Genomic DNA, 25,793 nt, shown 5'->3' on the forward strand with positions numbered 1-25,793 from the left:
CAGGCGGGAGGCAATGACACGGTTGATTTGCTCTATGATGCTGAACGATTCTGGCATTATTTCAGAGTTGTAAAAATGTGATGGTCATAAATCCAAGATTTCTAGCAGATGGGTTTTATATTGCCTGCTAAATGCTGAGCTATGGACCAATGCTCTTGGTCTGGGCCAATATCTCTGTGTTGTCTGTATTCAGCTGTAAAAAAAAATATATATATATATCTATTCAGTGACTCCAGATCTCTTGATCTGCTATCAAATTTGATAGCAATAAGGCAAGATAATCTAGATGTTTAAGCTTGAAATTATACATAAAACTGGGTGTCATCTGCATAACAGTAGTAGGCAAGAATCTTAAAACTCAAATAATATGGCCATGGGGGAGCATAATATACAAGTTGAACAAAGCAGGACCAAGGGTTGAACCTTGTGGGACACCACACGACACATGAGCTGAAGACAAAAAAAATATCACCAATAGCCACACTGAACGATCGCTCTGTAAGATATGAAGAAAACCCATCCGAGGACAGTTCCATCTATCAGTGGTTCTATCCAGCACGATGGTGTGATCAATAGTGTCAAAGGCAGCAGACCAATAACGATAATCAAATGGAATGAAAAAATCTCAACATCATTGCAAATGAGGGATGTCATCAATAACTCTGGAGTATAAATAAAAGGTTGAATGAATAATTATGGAATCACCAGCCAGGAGAACCTCAGCCTCTCCATGTGTCACAGCCACCACTGCAGACGGAGAGATTGGCCAGACTGGCGTGGCACCATCCGTGTTGCCGCCCACAGGTGCGTCCATGCCAGGTGCAGGTTTTACGTGATGAGCAGCAGCAGACTGTTGGTGGCAGCGGTTTACAGGTGGTTTGGTAACAGGGGCTTACAGACGGTTTGGTAACAGGGGCTTACAGGTGGTTTGGTAACAGGGGCTTACAGGTGGTTTGGTAACAGGGGCTTAAAGGTGGTTTGGTGGCAGGGGCTTACAGACGGTTTGGTAACAGGGGCTTACAGGTGGTTTGGTAACAGGGGCTTACAGGTGGTTTGGTGGGAGGGGCTTACAGGTGGTTTGGCGGCAGGGGCTTACAGGTGGTTTGGTGGGAGGGGCTTACAGGTGGTTTGGCGGCAGGGGCTTACAGGTGGTTTGGCGGCAGGGGCTTACAGGTGGTTTGGCGGCAGGGGCTTACAGACGGTTTGGTAACAGGGGCTTACAGGTGGTTTGGTGGGAGGGGCTTACAGGTGGTTTGGTAACAGGGCCTTACAGGTGGTTTGGTAACAGGGCCTTACAGGTGGTTTGGTAACAGGGGCTTACAGGTGGTTTGGTAACAGGGGCTTACAGGTGGTTTGGTAACAGGGCCTTACAGGTGGTTTGGTAACAGGGGCTTACAGGTGGTTTGGTAACAGGGGCTTACAGGTGGTTTGGTGGGAGGGGCTTACAGGTGGTTTGGTAACAGGGCCTTACAGGTGGTTTGGTAACAGGGGCTTACAGGTGGTTTGGTAACAGGGCCTTACAGGTGGTTTGGTAACAGGGGCTTACAGGTGGTTTGGTAACAGGGGCTTACAGACGGTTTGGTAACAGGGGCTTACAGACGGTTTGGTAACAGGGGCTTACAGACGGTTTGGTAACAGGGGCTTACAGACGGTTTGGTAACAGGGGCTTACAGGTGGTTTGGTGGCAGGGGCTTACAGACGGTTTGGTAACAGGGGCTTACAGACTGTTTGGCAACAGGGGCTTACAGGTGGTTTGGTGGGAGGGGCTTACAGGTGGTTTGGTGGGAGGGGCTTACAGGTAGTTTGGTGGCAGGGGCTTACAGACGGTTTGGTAACAGGGGCTTACAGACGGTTTGGTAACAGGGGCTTACAGGTGGTTTGGTGGGAGGGGCTTACAGGTGGTTTGGTAACAGGGCCTTACAGGTGGTTTGGTGGGAGGGGCTTACAGGTGGTTTGGTGGCAGGGCCTTACAGGTAGTTTGGTGGCAGGGCCTTACAGGTAGTTTGGTGGCAGGAGGGCCTTACAGGTGGTTTGGTGGCAGGAGGGCCTTACAGGTAGTTTGGTGGCAGGGGCTTACAGGTGGTTTGGTGGCAGGGCCTTACAGGTGGTTTGGTAACAGGGGCTTACAGGTGGTTTGGTAACAGGGGCTTACAGGTGGTTTGGTAACAGGGCCTTACAGGTGGTTTGGTAACAGGGGCTTACAGGTGGTTTGGTAACAGGGGCTTACAGGTGGTTTGGTAACAGGGGCTTACAGGTGGTTTGGTAACAGGGGCTTACAGACGGTTTGGTAACAGGGGCTTACAGGTGGTTTGGTAACAGGGGCTTACAGGTGGTTTGGTAACAGGGGCTTACAGACGGTTTGGTAACAGGGGCTTACAGGTGGTTTGGTAACAGGGGCTTACAGGTGGTTTGGTAACAGGGGCTTACAGACGGTTTGGTAACAGGGGCTTACAGACGGTTTGGTAACAGGGGCTTACAGGTGGTTTGGTAACAGGGGCTTACAGGTGGTTTGGTAACAGGGGCTTACAGACGGTTTGGTAACAGGGGCTTACAGGTGGTTTGGTAACAGGGGCTTACAGGTGGTTTGGTAACAGGGGCTTACAGACGGTTTGGTAACAGGGGCTTACAGGTGGTTTGGTAACAGGGGCTTACAGGTGGTTTGGTAACAGGGGCTTACAGACGGTTTGGTAACAGGGGCTTACAGGTGGTTTGGTAACAGGGCCTTACAGGTCACGGTTTGGTGGCAGGGCCTTACAGGTGGTTTGGTAACAGGGGCTTACAGGTGGTTTGGTAACAGGGGCTTACAAGTGGTTTGGCGGCAGGGGCTTACAGGTGGTTTGGTGGCAGGGCCTTACAGGTGGTTTGGTGGCAGGGGCTTACAGGTGGTTTGGTGGCAGGGCCTTACAGGTGGTTTGGTGGCAGGGCCTTACAGGTGGTTTGGTGGCAGGGGCTTACAGGTGGTTTGGTGACAGGGGCTTACAGGTGGTTTGGTGGCAGGGCCTTACAGGTGGTTTGGTGGCAGGGCCTTACAGGTGGTTTGGTGGGAGGGCCTTACAGGTGGTTTGGTGGCAGGGCCTTACAGGTGGTTTGGTGGCAGGGCCTTACAGGTGGTTTGGTGGCAGGGGGGCTTGTCCTCCGGAGATATAGGCAAGTGAGTTAGGACTTGGAGCCGAGCGTTTCTTGACCCATGGCAAAGCGGCTCCAAGTTCATGTGCAGGCTATTGCATGGTAGGGGCCATGTTATCAGCTAATATGCTAAGCTAATAAGCCTGGCTAATTTGATAAGCTGGCCTTGTGGAATGGGCCCCTGACCTTGCATTCCCTCTTCCGACCGAGCAGTAGACAGTAGTACATTTTGTAAATACGTGGCCCTGAGTCCCACATTCAAACCAACCAGAAGATTTATCTGCAACTTCGTTCAGAATGTCTGGCTAAAGAATTAGTTAAAGCTCAGCGTGGAACGGAAACTGGTCGGAAATGTAATAGTAATTAATCAGTCTTTAAAACAGCGATTCACAACTGGTGTGCCTTGAGATTTTTCAAATTGTAAAGAAAGTGAATGTAAAAACCAACATTTCATTTCCTTGATTAAAATGTAATGAAATCATCCTATAATACTACATTTTCTAATCAAAGTTAATACATTTAACCTCTTAAACATCGACAGCCTGACGACGGGCCATCATCACACGCGTGGGCGCAAGTCACGGCACTTTGCCCCCGTCTGCCAGCTCCGGGCTGCGTTTTTGCCAATCAACCAATACATTGTTGGAAAGTTGAATTTGCCACCTTTAGATCGTCACCCTACTAGACCTATTGCGTGCTTCCAGTCTCGAGCTACAAGACGAAACATCCGACGAGCGTCATTTGACAAGCCATTCGGTCAAGTGACCAAAATGATTGACCACCTTTGTAGCCAATGAAATTCTGGAGCCAGCGGTATCCCACGCAAGGGCTGATAGAATTGATACAAGTGGGCGGTAATGGACATACAGTGCTGTGAATCAACACTTGACCACATGTCTCGTGTCTGAGGTCAGTACATAGAACTATCCTACATGTCTGATCAGTACATAGAACTATCCTACATGTCTGATCAGTACATAGAACTATCCTACATGTCTGATCAGTACATAGAACTATCCTACATGTCTGATCAGTACATAGAACTATCCTACATGTCTGTGATCAGTACATAGAACTATCCTACATGTCTGATCAGTACATAGAACTATCCTACATGTCTGATCAGTACATAGAACTATCCTACATGTCTAGTCAGTACATAGAACTATCCTACATGTCTGATCAGTACATAGAACTATCCTACATGTCTGATCAGTACATAGAACTATCCTACATGTCTGTGATCAGTACATAGAACTATCCTACATGTCTGTGATCAGTACATAGAACTATCCTACATGTCTCTGATCAGTACATAGAACTATCCTACATGTCTGTGATCAGTACATAGAACTATCCTACATGTCTGATCAGTACATAGAACTATCCTACATGTCTGATCAGTACATAGAACTATCCTACATGTCTGATCAGTACATAGAACTATCCTACATGTCTGATCAGTACATAGAACTATCCTACATGTCTGATCAGTACATAGAACTATCCTACATGTCTGATCAGTACATAGAACTATCCTACATGTCTGTGATCAGTACATAGAACTATCCTACATGTCTGATCAGTACATAGAACTATCCTACATGTCTGATCAGTACATAGAACTATCCTACATGTCTAGTCAGTACATAGAACTATCCTACATGTCTGATCAGTACATAAAACTATCCTACATGTCTCTGATCAGTACATAAAACTATCCTACATGTCTGTGATCAGTACATAGAACTATCCTACATGTCTGATCAGTACATAGAACTATCCTACATGTCTAGTCAGTACATAGAACTATCCTACATGTCTGTGATCAGTACATAGAACTATCCTACATGTCTGATCAGTACATAGAACTATCCTACATGTCTGGGATCAGTACATAGAACTATCCTACATGTCTGTGATCAATACTAGAACTATCCTACATGTCTGTGATCAGTACATAGAACTATCCTACATGTCTGTGATCAGTACATAGAACTATCCTACATGTCTGTGATCAGTACATAGAACTATCCTACATGTCTGGGATCAGTACATAGAACTATCCTACATGTCTAGTCAGTACATAGAACTATCCTACATGTCTGTGATCAATACTAGAACTATCCTACATGTCTGTGATCAGTACATAGAACTATCCTACATGTCTGATCAGTACATAGAACTATCCTACATGTCTGTGATCAGTACATAGAACTATCCTACATGTCTGTGATCAGTACATAGAACTATCACAGCCCTTTTCAAGTCTGAAACCATGTAATGTTATCTGCAACTTTTTCAACTGCATGGATAGACTTTCTTCCCCAACGTACCCAACGTTAGTGACTGACCACGTGCAGTCTGGCCACCTTTGAACCGTCACGTTCGCATTATTTTTGCCAACGAGAGCAGACATCTTTTCCAAAGTTTTCTCCACCAAGTTAGGCTACATGGGGTAACGTTATGTAGAGTCAACAACATGCATAATGTAACGTTTTCTTGATAGGATACAACTATGCAGTGAAGCATAGAGAAAGAAAGAAAGAAAGAGAGACGGACTATAGTGCAAGACTCACAACAGCCTTTGCATAATTGAATATGGTTCCGTCATCGAGGACACATGAGGGCCGTTATCGTCATAGCCTAAGAGTGCATGATAATGTTGTGTATTGGGGAGGTTTCATGACTTCTATTTGTGTGTGCGTGTGCACATGTGTAATTGCAGAGTGTGGAGCTTCAAAGTCACCACAGGGTCCCCTCGCTGACCCCTCTGGAACCACTCAAGTCACACAGTCTTCACACACAGCCTTCCTCCAAAACAAACCACCGCCCTGCACATCAAAGTACTCCATTCCCACTTCCAATCCCTTTTATTTTTTTACCCTTATTTTCCATTAAAAGTCTGGAACATCGACGTGGTAATAATTACACTCAAAATTCCCCCGTGACACAACCGTCCAAAAAACACTCGATGCGGCCGACTGCTTTGTGAAAGTGCACGTGCGTTTGTTAAATAAAAAGTTTAATAAAACTACGCCAAAATTCTCAATTCATACATGTTGTTTTTCTCGTCTAAGACTCTACAGAAAGACGAGTGAAAACGAACAACTCTCCCAAATCCAAAAACTAAGAGCTAAAACTCACACTTCTGGCGTCATCAAGTATAACGTCTGAAGATTTGATAGACGACACACACAGCACCCAGGGGAATGTTATAGACGACACACAGCACCCAGGGGAATGTTATAGACGACACACAGCACCCAGGGGAATGTTATAGACGTGACACAGCACCCAGGGGAATGTTATAGACGTGACACAGCACCCAGGGGAATGTTATAGACGACACACAGAGCACCCAGGGGAATGTTATAGACGACACAGAGCACCCAGGGGAATGTTATAGACGACACAGAGCACCCAGGGGAATGTTATAGACGTGACACACAGCACCCAGGGGAATGTTATAGATGACACAGAGCACCCAGGGGAATGTTATAGACGTGACACACAGCACCCAGGGGAATGTTATAGATGACACAGAGCACCCAGGGGAATGTTATAGACGACACACAGCACCCAGGGGAATGTTATAGACAACACACAGCAGCACCCAGGGGAATGTTATAGACGACACAGCACCCAGGGGAATGTTATAGACGACACGGAGCACCCAGGGGAATGTTATAGACGACACAGAGCACCCAGGGGAATGTTATAGACGACACGGAGCACCCAGGGGAATGTTATAGACGACACAGAGCACCCAGGGGAATGTTATAGACGACACACAGCACCCAGGGGAATGTTATAGACGACACACAGCACCCAGGGGAATGTTATAGACGACACAGAGCACCCAGGGGGATGTTATAGACGACACACAGCACCCAGGGGAATGTTATAGACGACACACAGCACCCAGGGGAATGTTATAGACGACACACAGCACCCAGGGGAATGTTATAGACGTGACACAGCACCCAGGGGAATGTTATAGACAACAGAGAGCACCCAGGGGAATGTTATAGACGACACAGCACCCAGGGGAATGTTATAGACGACACAGAGCACCCAGGGGAATGTTATAGACGACACAGCACCCAGGGGAATGTTATAGACAACAGAGAGCACCCAGGGGAATGTTATAGACGACACAGAGCACCCAGGGGAATGTTATAGACGACACAGCACCCAGGGGAATGTTATAGACGACACGGAGCACCCAGGGGAATGTTATAGACGACACAGCACCCAGGGGAATGTTATAGACGACACGGAGCACCCAGGGGAATGTTATAGACGACACAGAGCACCCAGGGGAATGTTATAGACGTGACACACACAGCACCCAGGGGAATGTTATAGACGACACAGCACCCAGGGGAATGTTATAGACGACACACAGCACCCAGGGGAATGTTATAGACGACACAGAGCACCCAGGGGAATGTTATAGACGACACAGCACCCAGGGGAATGTTATAGACAACAGAGAGCACCCAGGGGAATGTTATAGACGACACAGAGCACCCAGGGGAATGTTATAGACGACACAGCACCCAGGGGAATGTTATAGACGACACGGAGCACCCAGGGGAATGTTATAGACGACACAGCACCCAGGGGAATGTTATAGACGACACAGCACCCAGGGGAATGTTATAGACGACACGGAGCACCCAGGGGAATGTTATAGACGACACACACAGCACCCAGGGGAATGTTATAGACGACACAGCACCCAGGGGAATGTTATAGACGACACACAGCACCCAGGGGAATGTTATAGACGACACAGAGCACCCAGGGGAATGTTATAGACGTGACACAGCACCCAGGGGAATGTTATAGACGACACACAGCAGCACCCAGGGGAATGTTATAGACGACACAGCACCCAGGGGAATGTTATAGACGACACAGAGCACCCAGGGGAATGTTATAGACGACACACAGCACCCAGGGGAATGTTATAGACGACACAGAGCACCCAGGGGAATGTTATAGACGACACAGAGCACCCAGGGGAATGTTATAGACGACACAGCACCCAGGGGAATGTTATAGACGACACAGAGCACCCAGGGGAATGTTATAGACGACACAGCACCCAGGGGAATGTTATAGACGACACAGCACCCAGGGGAATGTTATAGACGACACAGCACCCAGGGGAATGTTATAGACGACACAGAGCACCCAGGGGAATGTTATAGACGACACAGAGCACCCAGGGGAATGTTCCCCTGTTCATAGAAATGTAGGTAAATGTCTTCTGTTTCATAACAAGAGAACATTACTGTAGAATAATTTGGGTATAAAAAAATAAAACGGACGTTCTGTGTGGTCCACAAAATCAAAACAAAGTCTCACTCATCATCAACGGAGCAGCTCCACACTTTATACTCGATGACGTCACACGTTTGATTCTTACTCCTCTGGTTTCTGGCTTTGGGAGAGGAGCTTGAACCGTCTTAACCCTTTCACTACCAAATGGTTAACCCTTTCACTGCGACAATACAGAAGGTTAACCCTTTCACTACCGCACTGCAGAAGGTTAACCCTTTCACTACCACACTACAGACGGTTAACCCTTTCACTACCACACTACAGACGGTTAACCCTTTCACTACCACACTACAGACGGTTAACAGTTGATGCATTAACAGGGAATGTTATTTCCATGGCTTAACCATTAAGCCATGGAAATAACATTCCCTGTTAATGCATCAACACCTCATCAGCAGGTTTCATGCAAAATATTTTGATCCGAGTTGAGTGACATGGACAGAGGAGAATTCTGGTGGAAATGTTATTTAGACGTTTTAATTTATTGCTCCATTGGCCCTAAACATATCCAGTGCCAAATGTATGAGGAAATCATATCTTGTTCCGCTTCCAGGGGTGGGGGGGGGGGGTCTGGAAGTCAGACAGGTCTGTTGTAAGAGGTAGGACCCAGCCAACCAACCCTGTCCCTAAACAACCCCTCTCCAAGTTACCAAGTCAATTTTATTTATATAGCACATTTCCAGGCAGCGGCAGCTGGCACTAAAGTGCTTCACAGGCAGGTTGATAAAAACAAAATAATATGATGCAAGATATAAGATTAAAACACAGTAAAGCAATGAAAGTAATAAAAACAGGTACGACACAGTAAAACAAAGCTGATAGAAGGGCCAGGGGTATAGTGGTGATTAAGTGGGGGGGAAGGCCAAGGAGAACAGGTAGGTTTTCAAGAGTGATTTAAAAGCCTGCACGGTCTGGGCGGCCCGTACACTGAGGGGGAGGCTGTTCCACAGTCTAGGTGCTGCGGTGGAGAAGGCTCTGTCTCCCCTAGTCTTGAGCCTAGTTCTAGGCACCACCAGTAGTAACTGGTCAGCTGATCTGAGGGATCGGTGGGGGGTGTGGCGGTGCAAGAGCTCAGATAGATAGGGAGGAGCCGTGCCATTTAGAGATTTAAAAACATTTAGGGCTAGTTTAAAATCTATTCTAAAACGAACAGGTAGCCAGTGGAGCGAGGCCAGAACTGGGCTGATGTGCCCATGTTTTTTGTTTTGGTGAGGAGGCGCGCGGCTGCGTTCTGCACCAGTTGTAGGCGGCGAAGCAGGGATTTGTCGATGCCCGTGTACAGGGCATTGCAGTAGTCGAGGCGAGTGGTGACAAAGGCATGTATCACGATCTCTAGGTTACTTTGGGAGAGGTATGCCTTTGTCTTCGCCAGGAGTCTAAGGTGGTAAAAACTGTTTTTGACTACGGCGCTGACCTGTTTGTCGAATTTAAAATTGCTGTCGAAGATGACCCCGAGGTTCCTGACAGAGGTGGAGAGGTTTGGACCCAGGGAACCAAGTGCGTCAATGAGGGTGGCCGGGGGGGCACTATTAAAAACAATGACCTCGGTTTTCCCTTCGTTTAATGTCAGGGAGTTTTCAGACATCCAGCACTTGATTTCTGCCAGGCAGTCAAGTAGTGGTTTTATTGATGTTTTCCCTTGGGTGGGGAAGAGAGTGAGAGACAACTCCACAGAAGAATCTATGGCGTGGGTTTCACAATTTAACCCTTGCACTGAAGAACCAGTCAATTATGACATGTTTTTGGACAGCCTGTGTATTTGCAGTTGTGAAGTTAATTTAAAATCACTTGGGAGTGTGAATGCGATTACAAGAAACTACTCTCAACCTCTACTGTCTTTTAACGAAGAACAAACACAACACTAACTTATACCATCCTTAGATAATGACGTTTGAAAACAGTGTTCCTCTGAAAACTTCAAAACTGACTCGTATGGTTCTTTGTCTGTGCGGCACTCCTCCTTAGAGCAAGAGCCCACATTCCTTTTCAGCAAAACCACAGAACAATGTGAAAATGACAACGAGCTGGGGCCGTACGCTTTAACCCTTTCACTGCCACACGACAGAAGGTTAGCCCTTTACTATCACACAACCTCATTAGCATTTGCGGAGCTAATGATGCTAATGATGGAGCATCACCGTCGGTTGTGTGATAGTAAAGGGCTAACCTTCTGTATTGTCACAGTGAAAGGGTTAAGCCCATTTGACGTAGTTAGTTTGGAGTCGAATGTGGACACGGCCCTCCGTCTGACCCCAGAGCAGCTACGTCAGCGCCGTTAGTGACAGTATTGTGTTGCCGGTACTGACCCCAGAGCAGCCGTTAGTGACAGTGTTGTGTTGCCGGTACTGACCCCAGAGCAGCTGTTAGTGACAGTGTTGTGTTGCCGGTACTGACCCCAGAGCAGCCGTTAGTGACAGTGTTGTGTTGCCGGTACTGACCCCAGAGCAGCCGTTAGTGACAGTGTTGTGTTGCCGGTACTGACCCCAGAGCAGCCGTTAGTGACAGTGTTGTGTTGCCGGTACTGACCCCAGAGCAGCTGTTAGTGACAGTGTTGTGTTGCCGGTACTGACCCCAGAGCAGCTGTTAGTGACAGTGTTGTGTTGCCGGTACTGACCCCAGAGCAGCCGTTAGTGACAGTGTTGTGTTGCCGGTACTGACCCCAGAGCAGCCGTTAGTGACAGTGTTGTGTTGCCGGTACTGACCCCAGAGCAGCTGTTAGTGACAGTGTTGTGTTGCCGGTACTGACCCCAGAGCAGCCGTTAGTGACAGTATTGTGTTGCCGGTACTGACCCCAGAGCAGCTGTTAGTGACAGTGTTGTGTTGCCGGTACTGACCCCAGAGCAGCTGTTAGTGACAGTGTTGTGTTGCCGGTACTGACCCCAGAGCAGCTGTTAGTGACAGTGTTGTGTTGCCGGTACTGACCCCAGAGCAGCTGTTAGTGACAGTGTTGTGTTGCCGGTACTGACCCCAGAGCAGCCGTTAGTGACAGTGTTGTGTTGCCGGTACTGACCCCAGAGCAGCCGTTAGCGACAGTGTTGTGTTGCCGGTACTGACCCCAGAGCAGCCGTTAGTGACAGTGTTGTGTTGCCGGTACTGACCCCAGAGCAGCCGTTAGTGACAGTGTTGTGTTGCCGGTACTGACCCCAGAGCAGCTGTTAGTGACAGTGTTGTGTTGCCGGTACTGACCCCAGAGCAGCTGTTAGTGACAGTGTTGTGTTGCCGGTACTGACCCCAGAGCAGCTGTTAGTGACAGTGTTGTGTTGCCGGTACTGACCCCAGAGCAGCTGTTAGTGACAGTGTTGTGTTGCCGGTACTGACCCCAGAGCAGCTGTTAGTGACAGTGTTGTGTTGCCGGTACTGACCCCAGAGCAGCTGTTAGTGACAGTGTTGTGTTGCCGGTACTGACCCCAGAGCAGCTGTTAGTGACAGTGTTGTGTTGCCGGTACTGACCCCAGAGCAGCCGTTAGTGACAGTGTTGTGTTGCCGGTACTGACCCCAGAGCAGCTGTTAGTGACAGTGTTGTGTTGCCGGTACTGACCCCAGAGCAGCTGTTAGTGACAGTGTTGTGTTGCCGGTACTGACCCCAGAGCAGCTGTTAGTGACAGTGTTGTGTTGCCGGTACTGACCCCAGAGCAGCCGTTAGTGACAGTGTTGTGTTGCCGGTACTGACCCCAGAGCAGCTGTTAGTGACAGTGTTGTGTTGCCGGTACTGACCCACATGCAGACGGCCGTCAGACTCCGGCCCGCCCAGTCCATGACGTTGAAGAGCAGGAAGCACGACACGGGGATGAAGTAGTGGTCTGTGGGGGAGGAGAAACAACAACACCATGTCAACAACAACACCATGTCAACAACAGCATGTAAACAAACGCTATGTGGGTAGGTCATGGATCTCGATCGCGGACGTTAATAGCGCTATAAATATGGAATAAAACAATAACAACTTGCCACGGCTATATACGTGGCTCTGGTCCACAACGCATGGCACCGAAACACGTATAAACTCGTGGACGGACGGCATAGTGTTAAGGACCAGCCACGTATATATATACGTGTTTCGGTGCCATGCGTTGTGGACCAGAAGCACGTATATAGCCGTGGCAAGTTGTTATTGTTTTATTCCATATTAATAACCGGATCAAGATCCCCGATCGACTCTGCAGATCTACCCGCCTTCGTGGAATCGGCAACATGCAATACCGGCCAGATCCTCTTAGGGGCGCCATCGCTCCACTGCAGTATAATTGTGGGCGAATGGAATTTTTTTTTACCCTCCAACGGAGTATCATATTACTCTGATCACAAACCAACAGCATGCACCGTGTATCACATTTCGAAGCGGAGATTTCACCATGGAATAAGGGGATTTATCATCAACCAATGGACATATCGATCTACCAGATGCCGATCGATAACAGGGAAATGCTGCCGGGTATCACACGGGCTGACGGTAAGACATTTATCACCTAATTTATAGCCGGATCGGAGCTTGCTGTGCAACGCAAGCAATCGATATGTGAATGTGGCTACTTACACCGACACTGTATTGGTAATCAATAATACTAATCGAAGTTTCCCCGCCGCCCCCCCTTTCATCCATAGATGCTCTGGGATAGTCCGGATCATAAGCAGTTTGTGTTATTTCATTAGCATATATACAACGGAAATGCCGTTGAATATAACGTTAGTAGCCTTTAGCTCTATATCTAGCTTCCCAGAAAATAGATGATACGAAATATGCGATAAAGCTTATATTCACGGCGCTATAAAATGACAACCTACCGATGGATTATTTTTTTCTTTAAGCCACTTTTATTTTTTTTATATTATTGATCTTTTTCCCCCTCCATTTTTTCCTCCGATTTTCTCCCATCCCAATGTTAGTCGTTATGCCAATTCCCAATCCCTTCCTGGTCGTTGCGCACTTACCCCCCACAGTCAGATCATCTGGGAGAGTGGAGGCTACCACGTGCTTCCTCCGACACACGTCCAGCCAATCAACCGCTTCTTTTCACCTGGCAGCGCGGATTCTCATCGAGAGGGCGTAGCGTGTGGAAGGATCACACTACCCCCCTTAGATCCTATCCGCACTGAGCAGGCGCCCCGACCGAACTGTAGGAGTCGCTGTTTACAACAACCCGGACCCACCCCGCCAGCTTCTCCCACCCTCTAATACTGCCAATTGTATTAGTGTGAACGGCCAGCCAAGCTGGTGACAACCCCGGAGCTGTGAGCTGGATTCGAACAGGCGAATCCAGCGTCTCCGGCGTTGGTGACGAACGCAATCTCCGCTACGCCACCTAACCGCCCTTTTTTTAAGCCATTCTGAAGGGACGGTTTATGCACTCAAGTGACAATGAGAATGGACAGATAGCAATACTATAAAGCATAGATATAGCTGTTACAAAACCCACATGTTTGTTTACATTCCCCGGTCCTCTAGCCACTAATTAGACGGCGCCGAACGGTCGTCAAAGTGTTAATAATTGGATTTGACAGAAGTCTATATTGAATAATAATGGTTCTCTATACAAAAGGCAGTATATTGTGATTTGCATCGGGCCAGGTGTATGATGGTTATTAGGCTGAATGGACGAGTTGTTCCAAAATAAGACTCATTTAAACGCATTAGCGGATGGAAAGTACAACTCGTTATGGCATATTATTGACGTCATTAAAGGGATTGTCCACATTTTTCTGTTTGTGTTTATTTATTTAATTGCGGGGACAATGCACATTGATCCACGTTTCTGTGAAGGTGCCAGTTTCAGCCAGCCGGCTCATTTTCAACTGCAGCCTTTCTAAGAAGTGATTAGTCACATACTTTGAGCCATTTCAGTCCATCAACTGTATAAAAAAAAACACTTGCAGAAACTAGGGATGCTCGATATTGGCTTTTTTACCGATACCGATATACCGATATTGTCCAACTCTTAATTTCTGATACGGATATCAACCGATATCACATTTTAATGCCGATATCGGTCGATAATATCGGTAGGCCGATAATATCGGACATCATTTCTATAGAAATGTAAAAAAAAAAAATCAAGATTTTTTTTTATTTTCTTTTGAAAACGGATAGATATTTTCCAATATCACATTTTAATGCCGATAATATCGGTAGGCCGATAATATCGGACATCCCTAGCAGAAACGCCTTGGTCTTTGAGGTATTGGAAGCAGACCTACTTTTTTCTCCTCCTTTTTCTGTGATTTTTCTCCCATCCCAATTTCCTCTCGTGCCAATTCTCCCTCCCCTGTCCTGATCGTTGCTCACATGTGACCCCCACTAGCCGGTCGTAGGGAGGATAGAAGCCTTGCATCACATGTCCCCTTAGATACATGTGGAGGCAGCCAGTCACTTCTTTTCACCTGCCAGCGCGGACTCTCATTGGCGAGGTGTAACGTGTGGGAGGCTCACACTGCCCCCGCCATCTCCTGTCTTTGCTGTGCAGGCGCCCTGACCGACCTGTAGGAGTCGCTGTTTACAACGACCAGAATACCACCCATCGACTCCCCTCCCGCTGACTCTGCCAATTGAGTCAGTATGACGGTAGCAACGCTAGTGGAGGTCAAAGAGGGACAGGAAGCAGATTTATTTTAGAAACTACATACGCTTATGCTTTCAGTATCTCAAAGAACCAAAACACTGAGGCAAGTGCTCAACAGATTTAGACTAAAAGGACTCCTTCACATTAGGACACGACATGCGTCCCCGAAATGCTTCGGAAACGCATCATTTCCAACGGCCTGCGCCACAGAACCACAGCTTTCCGCTGCGCCGAGCAAAGCGCCAGGGCACAGCGCACTCCCCGGCAAGCGCGCGCCGAGTTCAACCAGGGTGTGTGTGCCGAATCCCCGCCAATCGAAACAATAGCAGGAGTAGCAGCCGGCCAGGCGGAGGAAGGGACGTTGATACTGGCACTATTACAATTTCTACCAAACACATTTCAAACTAAACGCCAGGTATGTTCACACGATGCAATGTGGATTATTTTACGCTCTGCCCGCCTCCTGAAAACCCTGCCCATGTTGCGCTCTCCTCCGTGATATCTAGTCAGATGTGCGCTGGACAGATTGGGAAACCCCCTGTAGTGACCAATCCTACAGATTTACTTTCAGGTGTACAAACGTGTTCTACAGGCAGGGGGGCTTTTTCCGTGAGGCGACCTCTCCTCACTCACAATCATAAAGCATCAACATTTATCCTAATTGCAATAACACCGGCCAAGAGAATCACATTACTCAACTGGAAAGACTGAACAAAGTGATCAACCAACCCACTGGTACGACCCGATAACAGACTCAAACCTGGAACAACTCACAGCAGACAACATATCCTAGGGATGCTCGATATTGGCTTTTTTACCGATATTGTCCAACTCTTAATTTCTGATACCGATATCAACAGATATATGCAGGGTCCCCCCCCCCATTTTTTTTTATAATTTCAGGTAATTAACATTACCGTACATATCTCTTGTTGTGGAATTAACACAACATTATGCATACTTTTGACAATAAATAAAATCAGAATTTGTTCTTACTTGCTTGCCTGGGTAAATAAAGGTTATAGAAATGTAAAAAAAAGAAAAAAAAAAAAAAAGAAAAATTGAAAACATAGATATTTTCCGATATCACATTTGAATGCCGATATCGGCTGATAATATCGGACATCCCTATCCCCATGACATAACAACTGGTCTCCACTCCTGCAGTTCATTCAGAGCCGATTCCTCTCTACACACCACCTCAAAATGTAAAAAAAAACCCAATGCAATAATTCTAAATAATAATCCATACCCCAGGTCCCGCCGTTGGCTATGGTGGATTTGGCCTCTACGGTCACAGCCGGGAAGACTCCGATGGTGATGGTGAAGATGAAACACACCGACATGGCCATCACCCAGATCTGTGGACGAGACGACAGGACAGACTAAGAAACACCGCTCATATTGAAAGTACACATTATAAATATTATTCAGAGTCAAAATTACACAACTTATCCTTTAGATTCCAAGTTCTTGCTCAACTTAATTTCCCCTTAAAGAAAGAAAAGGGGAATGCCACCCATTTTAAGAAGTCACACATGTTCTCCCTGTACCCCAGGACCAATGCAGTCTGAGAGCGGTGGTCAATCTGGAGGTTTCAGTCTGGTTCAGACCTTCCAGCGATGCTAGGATATAAACCACATGTTATGAACACAAACATGTTATATGGCCACATATGGCTCCATCCGTCTATGGAACAGCCCCACACTTTTACATCCCGGTGACATCACACCAATTGGACAGTTCTCCCTCTCAGATTTCTAGCTTTAGGAGAGAATGGTTCCCAAATAATGACTGAACTGTCTTGGGGCACAGGAATAACATCCGAATTCTTAAGATGGGTGGCATTCCCCTTTAAGCCAAGTAAAAAAAGGTGATAAAAGCACCGCCTCTTTGGGCCAGGCGCTCCAGTACTAAACATGGGCAGCCCAGGTGGAGAGAGTCCAGGAGACTCAGATGGCTCATTAGGTCTCTTTACCTGTTTGAATATAGAGATCACAGATCGCTCATTAGGTCTCTTTACCTGTTTGAATATAGAGATCACAGATCGCTCATTAGGTCTCTTTACCTGTTTGAATATAGAGATCACAGATCGCTCATTAGGTCTCTTTACCTGTTTGAATATAGAGATCACAGATCGCTCATTAGGTCTCTTTACCTGTTTGAATATAGAGATCACAGATCGCTCATTAGGTCTCTTTACCTGTTTGAATATAGAGATCACAGATCGCTCATTAGATCTCTTTACCCGTTTGAATATAGAGATCACAGATCGCTCATTAGATCTCTTTACCTGTTTGAATATAGAGATCACAGATCACTCATTAGATCTCTTTACCCGTTTAAATATAGAGATCACAGATGGCTCATTAGATCTCTTTACCTGTTTAAATATAGAGATCACAGATCGCTCATTAGATCTCTTTACCTGTTTAAATATAGAGATCACAGATGGCTCATTAGATCTCTTTACCTGTTTGAATATAGAGATCACAGATCGCTCATTAGATCTCTTTACCTGTTTGAATATAGAGATCACAGACACCGGGTGGTTGGCCTCCTCTTCCCTCCGACTCACCACCGCGCTCCTCTCTGTAGGACTCTCTGGAACGCACAAACAAACACACATACCATCATGTAGCCTCGACGGCCCTGGATGAATCATGGTGGGCCGTTTGTCACTCTTAGTGTGTCACCCAAGCACATATTTCTATTGTTACATGACACAGGATTTGCGTTAAAAACACTCCCACACTAGTAATTGGCTCCATGAACTTACAAAGACCTCTGGCAAGTGATTTGTTAAAGACTGTTAAGGCAGTAGACAGGCGGCTACGGCTGCCCAGGACGTTGAAAACCCGCCAGACTCAAGTATCTTCCCCTCAGCAGCTCGCCTAGTTAACGAGTCAGGTGTCCCCCTGCTAGTGCTGGAATTTTTTAACAATTTTGCACTGAAAACAGATCATTAGCCATTGCACTTTATTGTCTTGTCTCGTTGTATCACGGTTTTGTCCTGTTTTGCAAACAAATTTATCTGTGAAAAAAAGTCTATGCACTGCACTGTAAATGCCGTATCACGTTCCTGTGTTTTTTTAAAACATAATGGCGATTAGAAGTTATCTGAATCCGACACATGAACAACCTCTGTGACATTGGGTCCAGTTTGGTAATTTACCGTCCGATGTAGGTGATCAGCGTAGACCTGTATATACACACCTTTCTTGAGCAGGTCCATCTTGTTCTCCTCGTCAATAGAAGCCGTGGACCCGGTGCTCTCCATGTAATACTGGAAGAACTCCTGTCGATGCAACAAGAACAACAACCGCACGTCAACAAGGAGCCAACAGGGACTCGTCTGGTTCTGGTCCACGTTATGGACCCATGAGCCACGCAGGGAACCAGAGCACATGGCTGTTACAACCTTTAACACTTTGGTTGCCTGGGGGGGCGGAGCTGAGCGATCATGGAGTAGACGTGTTTTCACATGAGCTCCCTTCTACCGTGCTGAATATACGTTTCTCCCCATTAGTCTTTATTTTATTTTTATTTGTTTTTTATCTGTTTGCTAGGTCGTCGTGTTTAGTATACATTCATCAACTTTTTTCGACTTTCTACGATGGCGGGGGTGGAAACCAGAGCCATGAAAGAGTTAGGCACGACACCGACACCGCCGAGCATGGCCGTACCGTCTCCCGCTGTCGGGGAGTTAAGCGAAGCTGTGCTCTTGGTCATGACCAAGCTACACGCAGAATCTGAGACACGCATCGCTGAAGCACAGAAGAAAGTACACGCAGACTCTGAGGCACGCATCGCTGAAGCACAGAAGCAAGTGCTGGCGGATTTCTGTATCAGCCTCCGTCGTGAGATATCAGAAGAAATACGGCTGGCGGTAGTCCCGCTGACAGAAAAGATGGAGACGATTCACGCTGCCTCATCGGCTAATGCTAACGAACTAGCCATGCTAACGACGGAGGTATCATCACAATGTGAGAAGATGGCGGGTCTTGAATCCGCCCTGCTGGCTAGGCAGGCTGAAGTCAACAAACTACAGTCGGCGATGGAGGAGATGCAGTCCCGGGATAGACGCCACAACGTCAGGATTGTTGGAGTACCGGAGACCAGCGGTGAAGGCCGTCTCTCTGAGACCATGCCCGAACTGCTGCAGAAGATACTAGGGACGGACGTCCTCCCCTCGCCTCCTATCTGTGAGTCGGCTTACAGAGCGGGCAGGTTTTCTCCCGGCGTGAACAAAGAACCGAGGCCCATCATAGTCAAGCTGAACAGACTCCAACAGAGAGAAATCATCATGCGGTCGGCTCGTACCAGAAGGGGTACTCTGAGGTTTGGCGATCACAAAGTGGCCATTTTCGAGGACTTTACACCGGAGGTTCAAGCTCAGAGAGCCGAGTACAAGGTGGTCCTGACTAAGCTATGGAGACTAGGCCTGAGGCCCACGTTATTCGCTCCCGCGAAACTATCTGTGTTGGAGAAGGTCGGTGGTCAGCGTTTGTTTTGGTCGTTGGCTAAAGCGAAGGAATATCTCGCGAAGACACCCGAGTCTGTTGCTTGATATCTATGGAGGGTGAGTGACTTGGCGGTTTGGGCCTATATACATTGATTAGGTCGACTATTCACAAACACTTGCTGTCATGCCCAGACATGCTAACTGTCCTCTGCCCATCCAACTAGCGGGGCTTCCCAATGACTTCTGTTACTTGCTAAAGCTGACCTCATGGTCGTACTTGTGTATCGCCTCTTTGGAAGCTAACGAGCTAGCTGAACAATGTACATAGTAGGCTAACGTGCTATCCGGATTCGTCACTAGCTTACGCGCTAGCCTCGGGCTAGCCAGCGGGCTTCGACTATGGTCTGCGCTGAGACATTCGTTAATGGTTACGTATTTTGGTTGCTGTTGCTGTTCAAAGGGACATTGGTTTGCACAGTTCAAGAGTGACCGAGTCCCTAACTAACTTCTGGTATGCTTTTTATTTTTATATCCAGTTTGTTTGAGCTTTGGTGATCCAAAGTAGATACCAAGGTCGGTTGAATATGCATAAACAATATTTGATAACAGGTTGGGTCGGGTATGGCTTGCACTTAATGGCTATATGGTTATATGGCTTGCACTCGAGCCATTACCCTCTCTTCCTTTCTTTTTTCTTTCCTACTGTCGCTGTTTTTATGTCATCTATATGCGCGATTTAAATGTGATCCGGTTCTACCTTGGACTAACTACTGACAAGCCTTAATTTTGTTTTGAATTTTCCGTGAGGCACTTATGCTATAACGTTGATACATTAATATGCAGACTCCAGGGTAGATGGTTACAGGTTGATGCTGAGTAATTATATAATAATTAGTGTCGCTGTTTTAAGGGCAATTGAATGAGCAATTAACCTGTGACCCGAACCTGCCTTGGACTATCGGCTGGGATGCTTTAATTTAATTTTGTATTGAATTTTCCTATATGTTTTAATGGCATTTGAATGAGCAATTTAAATGTGATTCGATCCTATCTTGGACTAACTGCTCCGACCGATATCTTTATTGAAACAATGTATGATGACAGGTGGTGTCAGGTGTTGCCTATTACCATCCCCGGATTGATTAATGAATGATTGTGTTTAATTCTAATCTTACATAGGTTGGGTCATTTCAGCCGTTGTGCCTGATCAGAGGGACGGCTAAAGGGGTGCACTTTGACCATAACCCCCTTTTTTTTTTTTTTTTTTTTTTTTTTTCCTTCCTCCTTTTTTTTGTCATTGTTTAATTGACACTGTTCACACAATTTTGCACAATTAACCTGTGACCCGAACCTGCCTTAGACTATCGGCTGGGATGCTTTAATTTAATTTTGTATTGAATTTTCCTATACCTTTTTGGGCTATAACAGTGTGATGTTGAAGCGCAGATCCCGAAATAGAGGGCTGCAGGTTGATGCGGAGTTATTATTTAATGATGGCTATTTTTACCATTATGGTTTTCTCATGTTGGGGCCAGGGCTCAGGTGGTTTTCGACCGATATCTTTATTGAATTTTATTTTATTATTATTTGTGTTTATTGGACTAGTGGGGGTTTACTCAGGGGTTTATCTAGAGGGGGGTGGGAGTGGGAAGCGTCTTATTGATCCATGTCTCTAGTGGGAAGTGATAGGAAGATGACCATCCTCAGTGGGTGGGGCATAGGGTGGGGATTGGAGAGTGGGTATAGAGGAACTTATAGTAGGACGGGTGGGTTAGGGTTTAGAGTAGAAGGAGGGGGGGTTGTAGCTGGGGTGGTATTTTTATGTGTTCTATGTACTGTTGTCTTATATATGTGTAAGTGTTCCTCCTCTGAACTCCTGGGATTGACCGTCCGGGCCCGCCGGGATCGGCACCTCTGTACTCAGCCTGGCTGCACGGGTATGTTCTCTACGCACTTATACAAGCTCGACCATGGCTAAATTGAATATTTTAATTTGGAACGCAGGAGGGCTTAACGCCCCACACAAGCGTGCCAGTGTCCTTTGGCTATTGAAGAGGAGAAATATTGACCTTGCTCTCCTTAGTGAGACGCATTTAATGGTAGGTGACGTGTCAAGACTGGCAAATCGGCAATATCACGTTATCTCCGCATCCTCAGCCGATGATAAGACGAAAGGAGTAGTCATAGTTACAAGACGTAACCTTGATATCAAAATCTTGGATGTATGGTCGGACACGGAGGGAAGGATTACTATAGCAAAAGTTGAATTTTTGCATAGGAAGATGGCTATAATAGCATTGTATGCTCCTAACACATTTGATTCAGCGTTCTATAATACAATCACGAAGAATATGTTGGAACTTAATGGATACGCTCTCATTGTGGGTGGCGATTTTAATGCGTGCTGGGATGCGGAGATGGATAGGTCTGGGCCCTCTGAAACGAGCGACCAGAAACGGGCCTCTAAGGCCCTCAGGATGTGGGCCAAAGACACGGGGCTCTCAGACCTCTGGCGCTTATGCAACCCCACCCTCAGAGATTACTCTCACCTGTCAGCCAGACACAAAAGCTTCTCTCGAATTGACTATGCATTCGCATCCCCTAATATGTTTGATAGTTTCGATGTCTCATTGGTTCCCTTGGCTCTCTCAGACCACAAGGGGATTTTCCTTACGGCAACCTTTGGCAGGCTCTCCGCAAGAGCTCCCAGATGGCGTTTTAATTCGACCTTGCTAAAGAACGATGACTTCTGTTCTGAGTTCAGGAGTAAACTAGCTGAATTTTTGCAGATCAACGTTGGCACAGTAGAAGACCCTAGGGTCCTGTGGAACGCATTGAAAGGATTCATCAGGGGTCATGTCACACTATTTGCCTCCAATTTGCGAAAATCCCGGTCAAAAAAGCTAGAAGGACTGGAATCATTATATGCGGACCTATACGCATCCTTGCAAACTGACTATAATGAACGACTAAACACACAACGTAAGATAGTCAAAAAAGAAATAAACTCCATACTTAAACAACAGTCTGAGTTTTTGATACACAGGACAAGACAAAATTACTATTTTCACGGCTCCAGACCTAGCCATCTATTGGCAATGAAAATACGATCAAATGATCATTTCTCAGATATCCCCTCGATTAGGACGAGCCAGGGTGCAGTCACTACTGATTCGAAAAGGATCAATGACACTTTTAAAGAGTTTTACTCACAGTTATATAGCTCAGAGGGTAATCTGGATGACTCTAGATTTGAATCGTTCATTGGCGGGCTTGAGATACCCCACATTTCTGAGGAAGAGGCCAAGGAACTGGGGAGACCGATTACTCTCGCAGAATTGAGGGAGACTATTGTTGAAATGCAGAGGGGTAAGGCGCCAGGCTGGGATGGTATTCCACCCGAAGTGTATTTAGCTTTCTGGGACCAACTGGGTCCATTGATGCTCGATATGATCAATTACGCTATCGAACAAGGGGAGTTCTCAAGAGATGTCAATATGGCGTTGATTTCTTTACTTCTCAAAAAGGACAAAGATCCCAATGATTGTGGTAGCTATAGACCCTTGAGTCTTCTCGGGGCCGATTTAAAGGTGTTTGCCAAGGTGCTGGCCCGTCGCCTGCAGAGATTTATGTCTGTATTGGTACACTGCGATCAAACTGGTTTTATCCCGGGGCGTCTGGCTGCAGATAATCTTAGGAGGCTGTTGCATGTAATCGATAACAGTAAAGACAATACAACTCCATCCACAGTTCTGTCTTTGGATGCCATGAAGGCGTTTGACAGACTTGAGTGGTCATATCTGTGGAAGGTACTTGAGGTCATGGGTCTTGGAAAGAGTTTTATTCATATGATTAAAGTCCTGTATGCCTCGCCGTCTGCGATGATACTGACAGGCAAAAACTGTTCCACACTCTTTCCAGTCTCCAGATCTTCTAGACAGGGTTGCCCTCTGAGCCCGGGACTGTTCGCGCTTTCCCTCGAACCTTTGGCCCAATTTATTAGGCAATCGGAGGACATCGTCCCCATAATGGTCAACAATACTCCACACAAAATTGCTCTCTATGCGGATGACCTGCTGATTTTCATGGACGACCCCTCCCGGTCGGCCACAAAATTATTGAGGATAATCGACGACTTTGGTAAATTGTCAGGTTTTAAGATTAACTGGAACAAATCAGCCTGCCTACCTCTTAATGAACTGGCCAAGGCGGTACGACTACCAGCTGATATCCCCATAGTAGAACATTTCAAATACCTGGGCATAGAGATATTCCCCACGCTGAACCAAACTACTAAGTACAACTTCACGGGTACTTATGATAAAATACGCCAGGATCTAGACAGGTGGTCGTCCCTTCCTAACTCCTTACAAGCCCGGGCTTCCATAATCAAAATGAACATCCTGCCTAGGATAAATTTTATTAGCTCAATGCTCCCCCTGCCCCCTCCAATAGACCACTGGCGCAAGGTACAATCGATGGTATCTAAGTTTGTCTGGAATAACAAACGCCCGAGAATCAAAAGGGCTACTACTCAACGTAGGAAACAAGATGGGGGCCTCGCAATCCCTGATTTTAAACTGTATTTCTGGTCCTTTTCACTGAGACCTTTGATGTGCTGGCTAGACCCTGTAGAGGCTGTATCGTGGCGCTCCTTAGAAGCGGCGGCGGTGTCTCCGCTAAGATTACAGGATGTAGTGTACTCCACTGTCTCTATTGCGAAATGCCGGCTGAGGTATGGACCGATCATAACTCACGTGATCCAAACGTGGCGTAATGTACAGAGGTCGTGTGGGGTTAAATGCCCTTGGCACCTGGACTCTCCAATTTTTAATAACCAGCAATTACTTGTTGGACACAAGCCGGTTAATATTCCTCAATGGCAAAGGAGGGGAGTGCATACTCTGGAGGATATTTATGATAAGAACGGCCTCCGTGCGTTTCAGGACTTAAGAGAATTTTATGATCTACCCGGCGAGTCCTTCTTTCTTTACCTTCAACTAAGGTCAGCACTGAGGGCGCATGGCGTACCGTGGGCTCAAGCCTTGCACCCACACCCCTTCCTCAGGCTCATAGTGGACAGGACGACATCCAGAGGGTTTGTCTCCGACTTTTATACGCTCTTAATTCAATCCACGTATAAAAATTTATCATTGGATACAATCTGGCGTGTGGATATACCGGAGTTGGACCCCGAGTTTGACTGGGATGATGTTTGGGCAAATGTGGCATTATCTTCCCGCAACCCCAATCACCAGCAAATTAATTTTAATTATATTCATAGGACCTATCTTACACCTAGGAAGCTATTTGCTATGGGACTGATAACCGACTCTCGGTGCACTTTGTGCTCTCAAAAGGCCACTGGCACTTATATGCATATGTATTGGGATTGCCCACCAGTGGCCCGCTTCTGGAGGTCAATAACGGACAAACTTTCAGATCTGTGTGGCTTAACTATCCCATTCACAGCTGTTACGCTACTCCTGAACGATATAACGACACTACCCGCGTCCGTACAACTGAAAAGGGTTGTCCTAGCGGGCGTCACAGCAGCGAAGAAGCTAATAGCAATGAGATGGAAGGAGCCTGAGAAGCTTACAATGATTAACTGGTCCCTAACTCTATTGGATGTGATTTATCTTGAGATATCCACGGCCCGGGTGATCGGGGTAGGGCAGGCTGGAATTGACCTGTGGTTCGCAGCAGCTGAGAAGGTAAAGACCGCAGTGTGCGGCTGAGCGGGGTTGGGGCGCTTGATCGGGGGGGTCCGGCGGTCTCTGGGGAGGGGGAGGAGGAAATGTCTTGTCTGTCTTGGTTTTTGTCTTGTCCTTCTTAACTTTGACTGGGGGGATTTTAGGGGGGGTTGGTATTTAGCTATTCTGCGCTATATGTCAACTCACATGCCATCTCCCCAAGAGACTAATATTGACAGACTGATTGACCTGTCAACCAACTTGGAGGAAGAATTTCTTTCTTCTTACACTTTACCTTCTGCAAGTTTGGCAGTCTTGAACATGTGTAAGGGACCTAGGCTATCTACAGTAAATCTGCGGCAACACTCTCATAAACAATCTTTTAAGTCACTCCACTTTGTAAAGGTGGGGAAAGGTTGCCATGTTTTGAAGACCCTTTTTGTTATTGAAGTAGCCATCTATATTTGATAGGTTGGACGCTGTTTCTTTTTCTTTTTGTCTTTATAATTTATTATTCTGTATTATTATTGTTTGTTATTCTCCTGTGAAAGTTATGTTTTTTGTTACTGTGGTTATTGTGTTGTCCTGTTTCATGTA

General features: G+C 46.6%; 1 protein-coding gene across 1 annotated transcript in view; it reads right to left on the reverse strand.

The window, feature by feature from the left end:
• Positions 1 to 25,793, reverse strand: part of slc29a1a (solute carrier family 29 member 1a) — a 98,495-nt gene that overhangs the window by 12,978 nt on the left and 59,724 nt on the right. Inside the window, exons 8-11 of the mRNA XM_084321345.1 lie at positions 18,252 to 18,333; positions 17,554 to 17,639; positions 16,288 to 16,396; positions 12,196 to 12,281 (exon numbers count right to left, since the gene is read on the reverse strand). Of these exons, the coding sequence (XP_084177471.1) occupies positions 12,196 to 12,281; positions 16,288 to 16,396; positions 17,554 to 17,639; positions 18,252 to 18,333 (363 nt within the window). The remainder of the gene's footprint in view (positions 1 to 12,195; positions 12,282 to 16,287; positions 16,397 to 17,553; positions 17,640 to 18,251; positions 18,334 to 25,793) is intronic.

This window comes from Notolepis coatsorum, assembly GCF_963971535.1.
Source record: "Notolepis coatsorum genome assembly, chromosome: 9".
Taxonomy (NCBI): domain Eukaryota; kingdom Metazoa; phylum Chordata; class Actinopteri; order Aulopiformes; family Paralepididae; genus Notolepis; species Notolepis coatsorum.